The 17,271-nt window shown below is 58.1% G+C and overlaps 5 protein-coding genes across 5 annotated transcripts; all 5 read right to left on the bottom strand.

The window, feature by feature from the left end:
- Positions 1–962: 962 nt before the first annotated feature.
- Positions 963–2,489, bottom strand: LDBPK_365750 (hypothetical protein, conserved; the record flags this gene model as incomplete). Its single annotated transcript, XM_003865640.1, has 1 exon — positions 963–2,489. The coding sequence occupies one exon, from the start codon at positions 2,487–2,489 to the stop codon at positions 963–965; it is 1,527 nt and encodes a 508-aa protein (XP_003865688.1).
- Positions 2,490–6,161: 3,672 nt separating this feature from the next.
- Positions 6,162–7,175, bottom strand: LDBPK_365760 (hypothetical protein, conserved; the record flags this gene model as incomplete). Its single annotated transcript, XM_003865641.1, has 1 exon — positions 6,162–7,175. One exon carries the CDS (start codon positions 7,173–7,175, stop codon positions 6,162–6,164), a length of 1,014 nt encoding a protein of 337 aa, XP_003865689.1.
- Positions 7,176–8,386: 1,211 nt separating this feature from the next.
- On the bottom strand, positions 8,387–10,360 carry LDBPK_365770 (hypothetical protein, conserved; the record flags this gene model as incomplete). Its single annotated transcript, XM_003865642.1, has 1 exon — positions 8,387–10,360. The coding sequence occupies one exon, from the start codon at positions 10,358–10,360 to the stop codon at positions 8,387–8,389; it is 1,974 nt and encodes a 657-aa protein (XP_003865690.1).
- A 599-nt stretch (positions 10,361–10,959) lies between these two features.
- Positions 10,960–12,300, bottom strand: LDBPK_365780 (hypothetical protein, conserved; the record flags this gene model as incomplete). The annotated part of the gene is made up of 1 exon (XM_003865643.1): positions 10,960–12,300. The coding sequence occupies one exon, from the start codon at positions 12,298–12,300 to the stop codon at positions 10,960–10,962; it is 1,341 nt and encodes a 446-aa protein (XP_003865691.1).
- Positions 12,301–13,071: 771 nt separating this feature from the next.
- LDBPK_365790 (hypothetical protein, conserved) lies at positions 13,072–16,977 on the bottom strand (the record flags this gene model as incomplete). The annotated part of the gene is made up of 1 exon (XM_003865644.1): positions 13,072–16,977. One exon carries the CDS (start codon positions 16,975–16,977, stop codon positions 13,072–13,074), a length of 3,906 nt encoding a protein of 1,301 aa, XP_003865692.1.
- Between the last annotated feature and the right edge of the window lie 294 nt (positions 16,978–17,271).

Genomic DNA, 17,271 nt, shown 5'->3' on the forward strand with positions numbered 1-17,271 from the left:
TTTCGTGCCATATTCGATGTGCCCGTTCGCTGCCACGAAGCACGAGATCAAACGCTACATGACCGCTCCCGCGGCCCTGTCACAGGCTCCACATCGCGTGGTGCGAAGCGGCCACAGACAGACGTGAAACAGCAGTGCGCCGACCCAGTCATCGGAGAGCACGGCCTCTGCCTCGTGCGATACCCAACCACCCCATAGCCGCTCCCCCATCGTGCCGGTCGCCACGTGGCGCATCCCCCGCGCGGTGGCACTCAGGCTCCCCCAACACCAGTGGGCAGCGCGTGAGGGCCGGGGGTGGGATGCGTCCGAGTCAGGTGGGCACTCTGCCTAATCATATGGATGGCACACGAGTGCTCACCGTCGCCGGTCGCTCCGACGCAACGCCATCCAGGACCTTAGTGCCGGTATTAGTAGCGATAAATCACCGCGACGCCCCTGCCTCGTAGGCGCGTGACCGTCTCATCGCCAGAAGCAGCTCGGCATTTGGCAGGGGGATGGGGGAGGGCTGCTCGGCTTCCCCACACCGAGTGGAAGGGGATGGAGGGAGGTACGGAGCCGTGCCATGCCATGCCACCGCGCACTGAGGGGTTTGTCCACCCCACCAACCCCCCTTTCATTAGGGAAGGGGAGAGAGGCAAAGGGCAAGCAAACAATGGCAGCAACTCCATTTTACACACACACACACACACACATGCACCGGATTGTGATAGCTGGCACAGAGGGCATCGCTCCCGCCACGTGATCGCAGAGGGATCGAACGACTGCTCGCACAGGTTTGGCATCGCAGCATGGAGGTGGGAATGTTAGGGTGGTGATAGCGCGGGCGACTGCGCGTCTGCGTGTGAAGGGAGAGGAAGGGTGGGAGGTGGGCTCGAGGAACCATTGCCTGCAGTTAGCCACCGGCGTGACGACCCCACGTGTCACCGAACAGGCCGCTTTCTACTGACAAGACATGGTGGAGCTCATCCGCACATGCCATCGCTCACTTGCCACATCTGGTACATGCTAACGCAGTTGCAGTAGTGCACCAGGGCGGCCATGGAGACGAAGAAGTGCCAAAGCTGATGACTGGAGAGCCAGCAGTCGAAGTGGCCAGGGTAGCGAGACTCCGGGAACTGGGTCACGTAGAAAGCCACGCCGCTGCAGTAGAGAACCACCATCAGGCAAATGCCAAGCAGCGTCGACCCGCTCGCTGCGTTCATGGGCAAAATCGCGAGGCTGTGGAGGGCTGGCGCCAGACCGCTAAAACCCAGTCCAAGAAACACGCTCAACCGCACCTGTACATGTTTATGAAACAAATCCGTCCACGGGCCGATAATGCCGGCCGTGCTGAGCAGCAAGATCGCGGTAATGTACATGGTTCGCGCTACGGGGTGGCAGTGAAACATGACGTACAGCGGAGGCAAGAAGCTGGACACGATGAGGGCCGTTATGCCTATGAAGTCCAGCCGTCCCATCGCTGTCATGACGCGGCAGCTGCAGTGGCTGTTGAAGAGATGATATATGGCGCTGTTCAGCATGCAGATGAGGGAGCCGAAGCAGAAGATGCCGTATATCAGCTTGGACGCTCTGAGAGAGGGGGCGGTGATGGCTTTGCTGAGCACCGTGGTGTACAGCAGCGCGGTCAAGACCAGAAAGACGACGAAGGTAAGAAGGTGCGAGTACACATTGATGGTCTCGTTATGCCAGCCTAGGAGGCTCTTGAAACACATCTCGGCCGTGTAGAAGGCCCGGTAGCGGCTGCGGATATACGGGTTGTACCTCTGCCAAGACGGGATTTCCTCGAACTTGTACAGCGGCAGCGACCCGCGGAGACCCATGGTGATCAAGTTCCTTTGCTGCTCTCTCGCCGCGTCAAACGCTGGTGCCTTGGCAACGAGGGAGAAGCGGCGCTTGCCCTGCGGGCAGCCGTGCACCGCCGTCTTCGTGTACGTCGCCGGCTGCTCCGGCTGACGCGGAGTGTCTTGGCCCTCCAGCGCGGCTGAAGGCAGGCCGAAGGAGGCTGCGGTACGCACATCAGTGGTGTCCTGCGCTCCCGCCGAGGGTGTCACCACGGCCGCCGTCGCGATCATTCTGCACGGCATCACGGCGTCGAAGGTGACTGTGGAGCTCTGCGCGCTGTCGAGTCCCGGTCTGACTGTCCTGTGTGCGTCGCCGTCGCCGACACTCTGACTGTCCTCGTCCTTCATAAAAAAGTTGTGCTCTCGCTCCGTAGGGATGAAAGGCGGCGTCACCACCATCTCCGCCGACGAGTACGCTGGGAAGTCCAGTTGGACGGATTCGCCGCTCGCGAACATGTCGCGTTGCTGCTCCGAAGTGCGCGTCGGGAGCGTGCGAGTGACGTTCACGCGTGGCAAGGACACGAACGGCAGCGAATCCTCCTTTTCTCGGCTGTTGCAGATCACTCGCTGGTCCTCTCGGTTAAGTTCGAGGAATGACCGCCGTGGTGCACCGTCCGCTAAGGTGACGTCTGCTTCCTTCAGAGACATGCTTCTTCCGTTACTCACGGGATCTCCTTTGATTGCAGCGCATACACACACATACGCACACGTACTGTCTCCGTAAGGCCAAGTAAACGTAGAACCAGGCGGGCACACGCCACCATCGAAATTGCCTGAGATGATGATGCTGCTTTTGGGCAAGCAACAGACGAGGTGCCGCGCGATACAAAAAAAGAACTGTAATGATGCGTTCCTTCGGCGTCTTCGAGGTGAAAAGCGAGCTAGCAGCGAAAAAAAAACCAAAAAACATAAGAAACAAAAGGAACAACAACGAAAAAAAAAAAACAAGATGGAGGTTGAGAAGGGTTTTCAGACATTCAAGCACCAACACCGCCTCGAATACGCGTCCCTGCTGCATATGACGCGTCTGCCCCTCCTGAAGGGTGTCGACCGCAGCGACACCGCTGCTTCCTATAGATGGTGTGCACGAGGACTTACCAGAGAAGTGGTGCAGGTAGCATGTGCCGCTGCTAGGAAGAGAAACCGACAGGCTACTTGACTTCGCCAACACACCGCAGCAGCTTCACTGCACTAACTCGATTCGCACAGATACTTGACCACTTGTTTGCCAGCGACAAAACCATCAACGTAAAAGAAAACATTCTCCCTCCTTGTTTTTCCTCTTGGACGTGTCCATCTCACCACGAACACGTCCGCAACAGCGTGCACACGCCTCCGCAACCACAGCGCCCCAACCCTCTGGCCGCACGGCAGCGACATCTCCTGGTCGCCGAGAACGAGCCGCCCTGCGGGGTAGAAGAGGTGGTGGTGGTGGTGGTGGGCCAGACGCGTGCCGAATGAGCTCGAGGAACAAGTCGGCCAGCCTCCGGTGAGAGCCCTTCAGAGCCTCTGCAACCCGGCCGTATGCCATGCTTCCGGCACCCGTGCCCTCATATCAGCCCACCGCGTCGGACGCAGGAGACGCCGCATGCTCTACGCACACATGCGCCCTGGCGCCGATTCGTATGGTGCCCTTCGCGTCCTTTTTCGCCCATCACTCTTGCGCATCGGACAACCGCACGCCTTGCATGGATGCGGCACACCCATGCCAGCTGTGCATGGCAGCGCCTGCGCACCGTGCGCTCTCGCCTTCTTTTTTCGGAAGAGGTGGTGAAGGTCGAAAAGCCCGGTTGCAGTGTAAACGCACGACACAAGTGAAAACTGAAAACGAAACCGGTTGCGTGCGACCGCACGCCTATCAGCACTAACGTAGAAAGAACTCGCGAAACGAAGAGAGGCCACCGCAGGTGTTCGGGCTCTCCTGGACGGCACTCAGGGTGTGAGCGGTGTAAGGCAGCCGGGGAGATGAAACGTCGCCCCATAATGGGCAGAGGCGCAGAGGGAGGAAGGAACAAGGCGGATGCCGTGGAAGGACTGCGCGTATGTGTCGGTAAGGAAATGAAAGAGGGAGCCTCCAACTCACAGAAAAAAAAGAAGGAGACGTCCGCCCTCTGCGTTGCAGGCCCATCCACCCAGAACCAAAGAAAGCCAAACACACACACACAAATACACACATCTCCCTCTTTTCTTCTCAGGCCTTTTCTCTCGCCTTTGGCAGCTGGAATGCGTACAGCCACACTCAGACCAGCCAGAACCTTCCTCTTCTTTGCCATACTCAAACACACTCATATGTATATAGGGAGATACAGACCACACAAAAGCACGCGCTTACATCGAGGCCTCGCTAGCCTCCTTGCGAGGACCCCCTCCCTCCTTACCCCCAAGGAACCGTGTGAGACGGCGACAGGAGGATGTTTGAATTTGCGCGCAGTGTGCATCACACCAAAACGAGTGATACAGATAAAAAGGGAGTCAGGCCATGCAAAAGAAGAAGCAACCAAAAAGAGAAGCGTGACGACGCTTTCGTGAGAATTCGGTGTTCATCGCGCCTCTCGCGGCAAGAGCGAGAAAGCAGTTGACGCAAAAACACACAGGGCTGGAGTGAGATGAGGTGGTGAGGGACGAACCAAATTAACCCAGGAGCGAAACAACGACGCAGTTTCCCTCCATCCGCGTAAGCCACACGGAAGGCCCGGGAGAAGGCGGGAAGACAGCCGCACACGTGCAAAACATGTGAACAGCGCCCGCAAAGAACCAAGCGCTGAAGGCACTTCTCAGCAGCGATCACGCGCGCACACACACACACAGTCCTACACAAAGAGACTTGATTCGACCAAAAAGAGCTGTAAAAGCGGGAGACTCATGTGAAGCGCTTCATATCTTCTAAACGAGATGAGCAGAGCGAATAACAAAAAAAATACGAACGAGGCCGGAGATGCGGCACGACACGACATGGCGTACAGTTAAAGCCACTCAGCCGCTGCTCTTTTTTTTTTCCTTCATCGATCAGTGAGGTTGCAGCGCCAGGATCTACTTTTTTGGCGCGTACTTAGCCATTCACCGCCGCAACCCGCACACACACGCAGGCATCAGGGAACGCACACAAGAAAAGAAGAGCGAAAAAACGCTGGCACGGAAGCAAGTACAACAAAGAGAACGTGAAAAGACGAAAAAAAAAAATAGCAGGAGCGAAGCAGAGCGCGGGGGAGAGAGGGCGTGTGAGTGACGCAGTCGAGGATGGTCGGCCACAAACCAATAAAAGAAAAAAGCTTGCAAGTGTCGTGCGCCTCGTTTTTTTCCGTTGTTTTTTTTTTTCTTGTGCGTGAGTTTGTGTGTGCGTGTATCTTCGCTCGTTTCGTGACTTTTCACCTTTCTTTTTTTTTTTGTCATTCTTCGCGTGACTCATACCCGACTAAACAGAAGCAAAAGGAGCAGCGATAATCACACCGAGAGGGAGAGAAAGAGACGAATTAGGCCACTTCAGATGAGTTTTCAGCAGCAAAGAAGAAAAACAAATAAAGAGAGCGAGAACAGCAAAAGCCGTCAATAGCAAAACAGCAAGAAACACTCGTTTCTCCTTCTTTGCTCCAGGTGTCCGGTCGCTGCCACTGTCCACGAGTCCAGCTCCCCTCAACCCTCCGCCGCCACCGACCCTGCCACCGGCTCCAGCCGCGCGGCGCCAAGCAGCCTGAGAGACACACGTGTTAGAGTGATGCGCCCATTCGGTCATCGGGGCGGGAACCCCTGCCTCAAACGCCACCCACCTCCCTCCCTCCCCCGCGGCCGCTCCTCCCATCATGCCAGGTCGCCACGGGGTGCATCCCCCTCGAGGTGGCCACTCCGGCTTCTCCAAACCGAGAGGTGGGGGAGGGGAGGGGCACCGGAGCGTGTGTGATATGCCACCACGTACTAAGGGGCGCGTCCTCCCCAGCCCCCATCATTAAAGAGCGAGCATGGAGCAACGAAAAAAAAAACAAGAGAGACAAACAAGTCGAAATGAGCGAAAGAGAACGAGAGGAGGGGCTCCTGTTCCTATCACAGAGCACACCACTTTCCTCGCTTCACGACTGTGTGCTTGTGTATGCTTGCTCAAGTGCATATGGGTGTGCAGCTGGGCATCCTCCTCCGCCGATTCATATACAGCAACCGGGAAGACAATGTGTGAAGGGATGCATTGCTACGGACTCTTGCGCACACTCACTCAAGAAGAAAGCGCAGCAAGTGCATGAAGGGAACCTACCCCCTCAAGGCTCCTTGTACACATGCTTCTTGCAGTCACGGAGGCACCTGCGCCGTGTGTGTGCGTCTGTGAGCTCTGCTTTACGCGCACTCGCCGCCCACTCCGCGCGTTACGTGCCACATCTGAAAGGCGCCGATGCAGGTGAAATAGTGCACCACTGCAGCGCACAGCACAAAGAAATGCCACAGCTGGTGGCTGTGCAGCCACACATCAAACCGACCCGGGTACCATCGCTCAGGGACTTTGAAGATGTAGATCACAATACCCACGCAATACGTGGCCAGCATGAGAAACATGCCCTTGTACAGCGGCAAGGTCTGCTCGTTGGCGGGCAACCCAAAGAACATGTGAATGGTGGGGAGAATGCCGATGGAGGTCAGGGAGGAGTACAGAATCATGCGCGGCCAGTAGAACGTCTGAGTGTTGAAAAACGTGAAGAAGGGCCCCATCAAGCCGAGAATACCCAGCAGCGTGATTGAGATGAGGTACACCGCCCGCACCACCGTCAAGCACGAGAAGAGGTAGAAGACGGGCGGGTAGAAGCTGCCGACGATCATGGAGGTGATGCCGAAGTAGTCGATCGCAAGGGCAATGTTGTGCACCTGCTCAGAGTGATGGGCGCTGAACGTGTGGTAAACAGAGGATCCGCCGAGCATGACCATGCTGCCTAGCTGAAACACCGAGAAGACAAGGTAGTCCTGCGTGCGGTGCAGACCAAGGTTGAGTAGGATGTGGAGTGAGAGCACCAGCACAATGAGGAGACCCACCAGGTGCGTCCAAATACTGAGGGTCTCGTTGTGGAGGGCAAAGACGCTCTTGAAGCACTGCTTTGTGGTGTAGCCGGCTCGGTAGTATCTGAGAATGAACGGGTTACCCTTCAGCCACTCGGGAATCGAGCTCAGGTCATACAAGGGGAGATCACGGCACCGCGTGGCCGTGGGTGGGCACGGGCTGAAGCTCAGGTGACGCTGTGCCGTCCCCAGCAGCTTGTTCGCTGCCTCCCCCACGCTCTTTGTGGTGATGGCTGCCGCCTTGTTCTGCGCGATGTCGCGGCACCGCACACGCGCCTCGTAGCTGGTTAGTGTGTCGCCCATGTTCGACCTGCAAGCAAAAGAGAAGGGAAGCGGAGGGACAAAAGAAGAAGAATGACGCGCCTTGCGCCCCACCCGAAACCTGGCGCAACTGCCGGAGTGCAGTTATTATAATATCTATGAGAGGAGGGAGGGGCAGGGGGCGGCGAAACAAGGAAGCCCCCAAAACAAACAAAAAAAAGAAGAGACACTGCGATACCGGTGAAGAACGCCAGCGATTTTGTGGGAACTGAGTTGAACCTTCAATCGAGCACGGAAAGCAACAGCAATAAAGAAGACGGTCTTGCGTTTTAGAGAGGGTATGCGTGTACGAACGTGTGCGGTGAGGATCGATGGTGATGACGACGGCGCCAGCGTGACGGTGAGGGATGGAAGGGAGGTGAGCCAGAAAACAAAAATAAAGCAAGAGGAAATCAGGTCCTGCCAGCGACGAGAAGAAAATTTACAAGTACCCACAGCGACAGTTACGCATCAACGCAATGGAACACATGCAGACGCAAAAAAAAAAAACGAAAAAAAAAAGAAAGGAAAAGCGAGCGTACTAACGAGTGTGTCGTAATTGTGTGCTCTTCGATGATTGCAGTTCGAGGTGGTGTTGAGGATGAGGCGTGGAGAGCTTAGAGAGGAGGCGTGCCGCCAAGAGCACTCGTGCGCTTTTTTTATGGTCTTTGGAGAGCAAATGATAGAGTACCGCGCAGAAGTGTAAGACGTCTTGCGAAGCAAAAAGCAGCAGCTGAGGAGACAGGCGGGCGGAAGAACGAGTGAATGATCGGTGGATGCTTGCGGTACTTGTTTGTGATGCGTGATGCACAAATCGACGATATTGCGGGGAGGGGATGGGGCCCTGCGACGGCCGGCGAGTGGCATGAGTGAGTCAGGTCAGCGGCAGAGGAGAACAAAAGAGGGAGGAGAGGGGGAGGGGAGACGGTGTGAGGTAGCGTCATGCGCACAACACAATGCTCGAAAGCCCTGCGGAGGACCAGCCACAGCGAGGCTTACGCGCCTTCAACGGCAAGCGTAGCGGGCAGGGGGTGCTGCTGCGCCAAAGTCGTTACGGAGGTAATCTTGTGTGGCATCGTTTCTTCAGGCCACGTTCGCTTTTTTTTTCTTTGTTCTTTCACCGAAGTGCGTCATCCGAAATCCCCGCCCACGCGAGCTTAGAGGCGGTGAGACGTCGAGTAGTGGGACGCTAGGGCAGCGTCCAGTGCCCCCTTTCATCGAACCGCGCTGGATACTGCGTGCGATAGTCGGCTCCATGCAGCACACACCTCTGCACCAATCGTGGCACCAGTGCACGCGTGCTCGGCTTCGTCATCCTGAATGATCATCAGCCGAGTCGGGCACGACAGGCGTACAAGACTGCCTGCATGAACGGCAATCCAGGAAGGGGCTGTGGCCGCGCTGCTGGTGTCGCGGGGACGCTTCCGGCCTCCCAGGTGAAGAGATGATTCGCCTGAGCCGGAGTGGTCTTGGTGATTTGCACCGTGAACGTATAGGCAGTCCGGCGGTGGCAACGAGCGCACCCAACGGCAGAAGCGCGACTCCTCGATTGTCGCGCGCACCTTGGCGGCGTGCGCCTGTCCTGAGTCAGGGACGATGATGAGAATCGACACGGCCGTCGTCGACGAGGCGCCTTCCAGCCATCGCAGCAGATGTGCAAAGGCCGCGGCAATGACCTCGTGGACGAACGGAGGGTTGCACTCCAGTCTCAGCAGGCGGTGCGGCTGCGACGCCAACGACACCGTGGCAACGGCACCACCGCTGGCGCAGGGAGCAGAGGACTCTTCCCGAGCCCTGGCCACTCCACACGACGGCCCCACGGCCGCATCCGCTGCAGCGACGCACGCCGCCACGTCACAGCAGGCGAAGAAGTTCCCAAGAGAGCCAAAGGCAGCATCTGTGTCATGAAAAACGGAGAAGAAGAAGGGCCGCGTTGCGTTGAAGGGGCTGGCAAAGCACTCCACCACGACGGTCGGGCGCTGGGGCGAGAGCGACCCCTGGTGGTGGTGCTCAAACGCGTCCATTACCGGGGGTGGCACGGCGGCTTGCCACCCCGACTCCTTTTCCATTCGACCTCCACAGAGGCCGTGGTAGCGCAACAGCAGGCGTGCCAGAGCATGCGGGAAGCTGTCTGCTGCCGCCGACGTCTCCGCTCTCTGACGAGCAATGTAGCGAGTATGCAAACGCAGCACGACGGCGGGACGTATGGGAATGCGGAGGCGAAGCGCCGCGTCACTCAGCACCGTCCACTCCACGCCCAACTGCTCGTGCGAAGCGAGGGGCTCACCATGCGACGGCGCCGATAGCGTAAGCCACTCCCGAAGAGATACCCATTCGCTGCAGTCCACGGCCCTTCCCACCAGGTCGATGACAACGGCCGTCTCCGCCGACCTGCCGCTGCCGCGAGTCGACGCGGCAACGGACGACAGCGCCGCCAGCAGATGCACATCTCCGCTTTGCAGGTGTACCTTTAGCTTCCACGGTCGCTCTCCGCCGTCTTGGCCGTTGTGCATCCGCACTGTGCCGATGCGCTCCGCCAGCTGCTTGCGCACCGCGTAGAAGATGTAGGTCGCCTCGTCGGCCATCTGCCACGCCGCTTTGCGCTTCTGATTGAAGGAGGTGTCCATCTTGTTGGCCGCGCCGCACAGCTTGGTGAGCCAGAGGTCCAGCAGGTTTTTCGAGGCGTGGTGGGGTTCAATCGCCTCCAGTGCGGGCAGGAGTGCGTCGTGGTAAAAGGGCTCGGGAGTGGCGAGGCGGAGTTTCTTGACGGAGACGCAGCGGGTTGACGACTGCGCACAGGTCTCTGCACCAGCGTCCGCTGTGAGTTCTGCAGGCTCCACTACACCGAGTATGTCGCCCTGCACGTACTGCATCGCCACCAAGCGTAGACGTGTCGCGGCGGTGGTTGCCGTGCGCGACACTTCCACGACATCCGCCTGCCGGCGAACGTCGAGAATGGGATGCACCCACTCCCGCGTCTGCTGAACGCGCTCACGGTGCCGGACATCGGAGGGGTGCACTGCCGTCGTCGCGAGACTCTGGTGGCCTTCAAAGATGGCGCTGGGTAGGAGTCCTCTGGCGTCCGATGAAGGCGAGGCCGGCAGGTGTGCCTTGCACAGTCGTTCGAGCTCCGCTTGCACGGCCAAGGCGGCTCTGTATCGAAGGATCTCCTCCAGTGCGCTCTGCATGGACGCAGAGGATAAGATGGAGGCGCGTGAGGAGGACGTGAATGTGGAGCGTGCGGCGCGCAATCTCCTGTGGCGCTGGTTAGTATGTTCTGCCACGGTGCAGGCGTGCGCAAGAGTGGCAGGGTGAAAGAAACGGAGAAGAGGGAGGAGGGGAGGTGGCAGCGAGGAGGTGCGGCGGTGAGCGAGAATGACGACGGAGAGCGAGGCCAAAAAGGAGCGCACCGCGCGTGTGCCCGTCGGAGACATCGAGAAAGACATCGAGGTAGGCAGGTGTCGAAGGTGGATGAGGGGAGGCTACAGGAGGCTGTACGTCGTTCGAAGCGAGCCCCATCCCTTCCAGCAATCTCTTCGACACACTGCCCCCCCCCTCTCTTCCTCCTCAAAAAAAAAACGAGCTATGCACAAGATCATTCAGTAGCAGTGCTGTGCGCTATGCATCCGCGAGAGAACAACGCGAGAGGCGGCAGCGCCAACGGCATATACACATACAAAAGGAGTGGCACACGCCTATGTCCACTGATGAAGCGGTGACACGTAAAAGACAACTCCTTCCTGTGTCGCACGAGCCTGGACGCATCCTACCGTGACGCAGGGAGGACTTACCCCTCAAGTTCTCGCCAGAGGTCTAGCAGATGTTGCTGGAACTGTTGAACGACGGACTCCTGAAAGTCATCGATGCCACTGCCGAGCAAGTCAATGGCGTCCGTGTCTGTCCGTTCGTGTTTTGCGGTGCTCAGTTGTCGAAGCTGCACCTTGAACTGCTGTGCGGCCTCTTTCTTGGCGACTACAATCCTTCTGTGAAATAGGGCCGCTTGCTGCGGCGTGGGCGCACCATCAGTTCCATACGCTTTCTGCTGATTCTGCTGGCGAAGGAACGCGTGCACGACGCCCCGAAGCTGCAGGTCCAACTGATGCGTGTGAGATTCGACAGTCTCGGCGGTCCGCCGGAGACGCGTGGCCTCATCCATCTGCTCGTCGTCGCGTAGCCGCTGAAGCCGAGAGCGGGCGATGTTCTGGCACTGCTTTTGGCACGCGTCCCACGCCTCAGGCCGCTGTAGCGCTACGTCAAAGAAACACGCTGCCGTTTCTGACATTGCGGCTGGACAAATCTCATCCGCCTCACCACCTTGCGTGGCATGCACGAGCAGCCCCCACGGCTGGGTCGTCGCAGTCCACTGCCACCCATTCCAGTGGCATGGCGCCCACGCCGCATGGTGCACAGGGTCAGCGGTCGCGTAGCAGTGATCGAACAAGGCATCCATAGAGCAGATTACCGGCGGTGGCACCCACGCAGATGCGCGCGCCTGCTCTTTGCCGGACCCTTCTCGAGGATTACCACGTTGTGCATTGCGTGCGAGGCACACGGCCAGCGGCGTGGCGAAGCGGAGCTCGAAAAGTACAATGAGGGGCTGCCGTGACTGCACCGCGGCTGCCGGGTCTTCGTGCGGCGACTGGAGAGAATACTCTTCTCGTTCCAGGGTGCGGCACATCTGATAATAGCGCTCTCGCATGCTCCGGTAGTGCATGTTGTCCTCCACAAAGATCATGGGGACGACCGCGTTCTCCGTCGCGTCGCCGTTGACGGTGCCCTCAATACACGTGCGCAGCGCTGACTGGGTCAGTTCCAGCAGCCGCCTCGTGGCTTGCCTCCAAAGTCGCGGGCTAAACTTACGCTCCCCTGCTGAGGCAGCTGTGTCTTTTTCGTGCACCGTTGCCGCGTCGAGATCTGCGAGCACCTTGTCGAGTTCCAGCACAGAGCATATGCGACCGTGGCAGCGCCCACCGAAGATCGGCACTTCTCCCGAGATGGAATCGCGTTGGAGGACGTGGCGCTGCGCAGCGACAAGAAAAGTGGACTTTCCGGCAGCTGGGATTCCGGTGACCAAGAAAAGGAGCGCTGACGGGCGCGGCGACAACGGAGATGATGGAGCCTGCGCCATACGTGCGCACGCAGAGACACACGCACGCACGAACAGAAGGCTAAGAAAGACACCAGCGCGATGCTGTCCGTGCCGCCACCAAGGCACCCAAAGCCCCCCCCCCGAAAAAAAAAAACACTAACAAAACACCTCTACTTCAGCACGAACACAGGCACACAGACAATGCAGCGCCCTGCACAACGGCAGGAGGAAGGGCCTCAGAGACACGCGAGAGCGGGAGAGGGCAGTCAGTGGAGCGAAGGTGTTGACAAGGGCAAGGGGTGCAAGTCACGCGACCGGCACGCAGAAGAAAGAGCGCGTGCGTGTGGGAGGGACCGCAGGCGAACAAAAAAAAAAGACAAAAAGAGAGAGGGAGGAGAATCATTCACATTCGCACATTACACACACACACACTCTTTCCCCAAATCCCGTTGGCGGAGATAAGCAAGAAGGCGAGGAGTCGGGTGGGTGGGGTGTGCTATGAGCGATTGTGTGCCACGTGGCAGCTGACAGAGGAGCACTCAGCGTCGTGTGGCGATGCCGCGTTCACACGGAACGGCGATTGAGGCGCGCTCAAGAGCCACACCCGACCGCGTAGAATCAAACACACCTCCAAGGATGCGAAGCTCTTTTACTTGTACGTCAGCCGCCTTGGGCTTCTAGCAAAGAATCTGGCAACACACTCACGCACGCATCACGGAATGACAAGCAGATATTCCACCGACACAACAAACGCCTCCTTTCTATTTTCGAGCTGAGCGACGCCTGCTGCGCGGGCGCTGTAACGACGTGCTACGACCGCATGCGCCGGCAGGTAAAGAGGATGCTGATGCGCGCGGCGCGCAGGTGGCGCGCATGAATCTCTGCTTCTGTTTCGCTAAGACCGTTAAGTCTGATACGCCGCTCTCCTTCGAGGTTTGCGCCGCTGTCTGCCTGGCTGAGCGCGTGCTGCTCCTGCTCTCGACTCAGTCGATCTGTCAACTGTGCAAGGTACACACGCAGATTCACGTCTGTCAATCGATCTTGCACCTGGAAGATTCGCGAAGCGTCTGAAAAGGAAATCAACTCGGACTTTCCTCTCGCGTGCCTATTCGCAGCAGAGGTCCCCTCATCTGCGCCGCCCTCCCCCTGCGAGGCAGCGGCGTGTGGGCCTCGAAGATCGATCCACACTCCCTTGTTGTCTCGGATCTTGGAGAAGGTTAGCAGACGCTGCGCAGTCACCTCGGTGGTCTCTTGCACCGGGAGCGAGTTGACATGGCCTATTCGCATCACAACGGAAATAGCAACCAGCTCTCGCCAGATAGAGTACCAAACGGACGGCGCAATCCACCGCTGATACTGCTTCAGCAGCCCACACGCCAGCTCCATCTGACTTACCCATCGCATACGGAAAGCTTGGCTACCGGAAGCCGACGAATCCTTGTAGAGAACGGTTGCCAGGAACTTCATCGCTAGGAAGACTTCCCTTATGGCAAGGTTGCACCGCAGAATCATCTCCTCCTTTGTCGTTGTCGGCCCCCAGTAGGTCGGCGAGCGTGCAGACGGCCCCGATTCCGCGAGCACCTGCTCGCAGTACTCTAACTCCGCCTCCGTCCCAACCATGCTCGACTCTTCCATCGCTTGCGCGCTCATGGATATCACAAAGTGCCGCTTGACATACGTATGCATGACTCTCAGATACTTGTCGAGGGGCGCACTCTGCAGAAAAGTCGAGGCGACGGCGCACGAAATCTGCCACATAAGTACCGCGCACACGAGGTGTCGCAGCTCTAGTTCACTCTCGGACAACCGCCTCTTCTCTTTCTGCGCTGTGAACTCGGAATCCTCGTACTCCAAACGGCTCAAAGCCAAGCGGCTCACCATGATCAAAAGCTGGTGCGCCACATCACGGCTTGCGCGTGAGTGCGCAAAACGCTCGGCGAGGGCACGATAGACGTACAACGTCGTGCTCAAGATGGACTCACGCTTTTTCCACGATAGGAACGCGATCTGGTCCTCTCTAGCGCACGCATCCAGCGCGGCTGCCGCCACAGTAAGGCACGACTCGTCGTTGATGGATAGGATGCAAATGTGGTGCAGGAGGTGCATCAGCTTCGGAAGCAACGAGCTGCGCAGTTTTTTCTCAGCTTTGTAGCGCTCCGTGTCGGATGGCGACTCCTGCAACGCCATTAGCGAAGCTTCACGAATCGTATCGACCGTCTTCTCCATCAAGTCAAAAATGTTCGGCAATTCGTCCAGCGTCATGTTGGCTGTGAGCGCGAACGACAATGCGGAGTCGAAGGCTCGCACAACGACCAACTTTTTGTGAAAGCCGAAGGAGAGTCCAGATTCGACGCCCGCGAGCCGCCGCTGATGATGACGAGGTGGAAGTATCCGCTGCGCAACTCCCAAGCAGGACAGAGCCACCTTCCGCGCGCTCTCATCTGCGTCACGGAACGGCGGCGCGTCTTCTGCTACCGCGCTCGATTTCAGCATGTTTTTGTGGCCTACATACCAGCGATGAAGCATGGCGATGTTGCGGTTCACAGTGGTCGGCAGCACACGGTGGTCACCTATTGAGTCCATGAAAATGGCAAAGTCTGACATGAAAGCTGCAGCGATGCAGGCGACATCAGCGCGTGCCGCCGCGCTCATGTCTTTTCGCTGTGTAAGTGCCAATAGCAACTTCATGGTAACCCAGCTCAGCTGAAGGCTCTTGTACTCTCCCATGGCACCATCCACGATCACCGTTTCAGTTGTTGTGTCAGACGACAGTCCTCCAGCTACGCCTGCTGCCTGCGACTTCCACTGGGAGCTTCGGATGACGGACGAAACGTTCCGCAGCTGCACACCGACAATGCGCTGCATACGACGTGCGGAGCGCAACGACAGTTCCACCAGCTCACTTGATGCACCGTGGCAGCTCGCTCTTTGCTCGTGCAGCTGTAGGCAGTACACGATCGCGCACTCCACAACGTGCATACGCAGGATGAGCTCATCAAATTGAGGGCCCTCCAACGCTACTGCGGCACCGCATTGTTGGTCTGGCAAATTTGTCCTCGCGAAGCCGCTGCCGCGCTTCTCGGGGACAGCCGTGGCCGGTGCGACAGCTGCGGAGGAGCAGGCGGACGATGGCTGCGTAAAGAACTTCTCCAGCGCTCGCAAAAGGGAATGCGTGGTCTTGCCTGTGGTGGTCCTTGCCTCGTCCGCCCCTGCCAACTCGGCTGTGACGTCGTTTTCGTCCGCTACGTCTTCCGACTCCTCGCCGACGTGGCTTACGTTCACGTTATCGGCACGAGTCACGACGGAAAGCATTTGTCGGATGCGATACTTCGCATCGAGAGTTCGCAGCGAAGGGGTCGTGTCTGCCTCAAGTGCTCTGAGGTACTCTCGCATTAGAGGCTCCGTGCACTCTAGCGCGGCGCTGAAGAGGTCGTGGTTGAAGCGCAGCTCACACAAACCGGTGGAGTAATGCGCGAGCAACATGAGGCGTCTTTTCGTGTCCATGTATTCAAACAGTGACACATCTCGCTCAGCCTTGCCGCTTCTTTTAATTTCGTCTCTGCGTCGCTCCTCGGCAATGCGCAACGCGGCGCGCATTGCCGTGTAAGCTGTTGGCGCCCATGCCTTTTCCCGGCCTGTCACGATTGAGATGATGAAGAGCCACTCGAACGGGGAAAGTTCTCGCACAGCCAGGATCTTCTCTGTGTGACGTAGCAGGCTCAGGTTTGACAGAGCACCGCGCAGCGCCGTACAGGCGTAGGCGGAGTACACTGTTTCGCGGTTCACTGGTGGCGAAAAGTCGAGCAGCTGCACATTCTGAGCCATTTGAGCAGCAACTCGCATTCTGTCGAATTTCACCGAGAAATCAAGCAGCTTCGGAACTAGCATCGATAACTCCGCGGGTGTCACCGTATTTGCCGTGGACTCGTTGTACATGACTTTCAGCGCGACGCCATACTCATACTTTGCAGCTTCTCTGTCTGTGCGGGCAGCAAGGACGTCAACATAGTCACCGGGCAGCCCTTCGTCCGCTGGTGGAAGTCGCCGAGCAATTTCATCGATGATCTCCGCGAAGTCTAATGTGGCGCCCTTGGGAACAAGGGCCTGGAGCCACCGCGGCAGTCCTGCCAAGCACGCCTCCACCTCTGCGTTTTGTTCGAGAACCCACTTCGGTATACGACTCGCTAACTTTCGCCTCATCAACTTTTCGGCCTCCTCGTCAGCGATTCGAGTGGCGCCAACCGTGATGACCGAAAGAATCAGGTTAATCGTCGGCACCGTCGCGTATGGGCGCGGAAGCAGGTGCAAAATGACGGCGGTGAAGAGCGCATTTACTTGTGGTGAGCGACCGCGCACTGGAATGCTAAAGAGCGCAAACCGGCTCAGGATGGAGGCGCAGCCTGTGTGCACTCTCGGTGGCGCGAGCTGCAGGAAGAGAAGTATGCAGGGTATTTGTGCCGCCAGAGATACCCTATGCGCTTCAGGGATTCGGTCCAGGTGCGCCACATCGTTGCCCGCCACGATCTCTTCCGCCTGCGCTTCTCGTGCTTTGTGCGTTTTTTCGCTTTCCCAGCAAAAAGAAAACCGTGCCAACATGCTGTGGGTCGTGCGGGTCAGATCTCGGAGAAGCGAATCGGGAAGTTGGCCGAGGCCACGATCTGTGCGAGGGCCCATCCGCTTCAGGAGGGCCATTACCGCCGTATTATAGCGCACCATGATGCTCTCTTTGCCCCTCCTCTGAGGGGTAGCGCACGTGGTGGCAAAAGCCACCGTCGAGTACGACCGCCGTCTGCACAGCGTCACCCTTTTCCGCGAACCAGGGTCAGAATATGGGAAGAAAAAAGGGAAAGGCGCCTAACACCCCATTAGTGTACGGCGTGCCTGCCGATACGGATGCCGCGCACAATTGCGCGTGATGACGACTTCCCTGTGCAACGAAGACAGAGGAGGCGACCACAAAACGCATAAGAGCCACAGCAAGAGAAAAGAGAGCGTTACCGGAAGAAGAAA

Source organism: Leishmania donovani, chromosome 36, assembly GCF_000227135.1.
Source record: "Leishmania donovani BPK282A1 complete genome, chromosome 36".
NCBI lineage: Eukaryota > Euglenozoa > Kinetoplastea > Trypanosomatida > Trypanosomatidae > Leishmania > Leishmania donovani.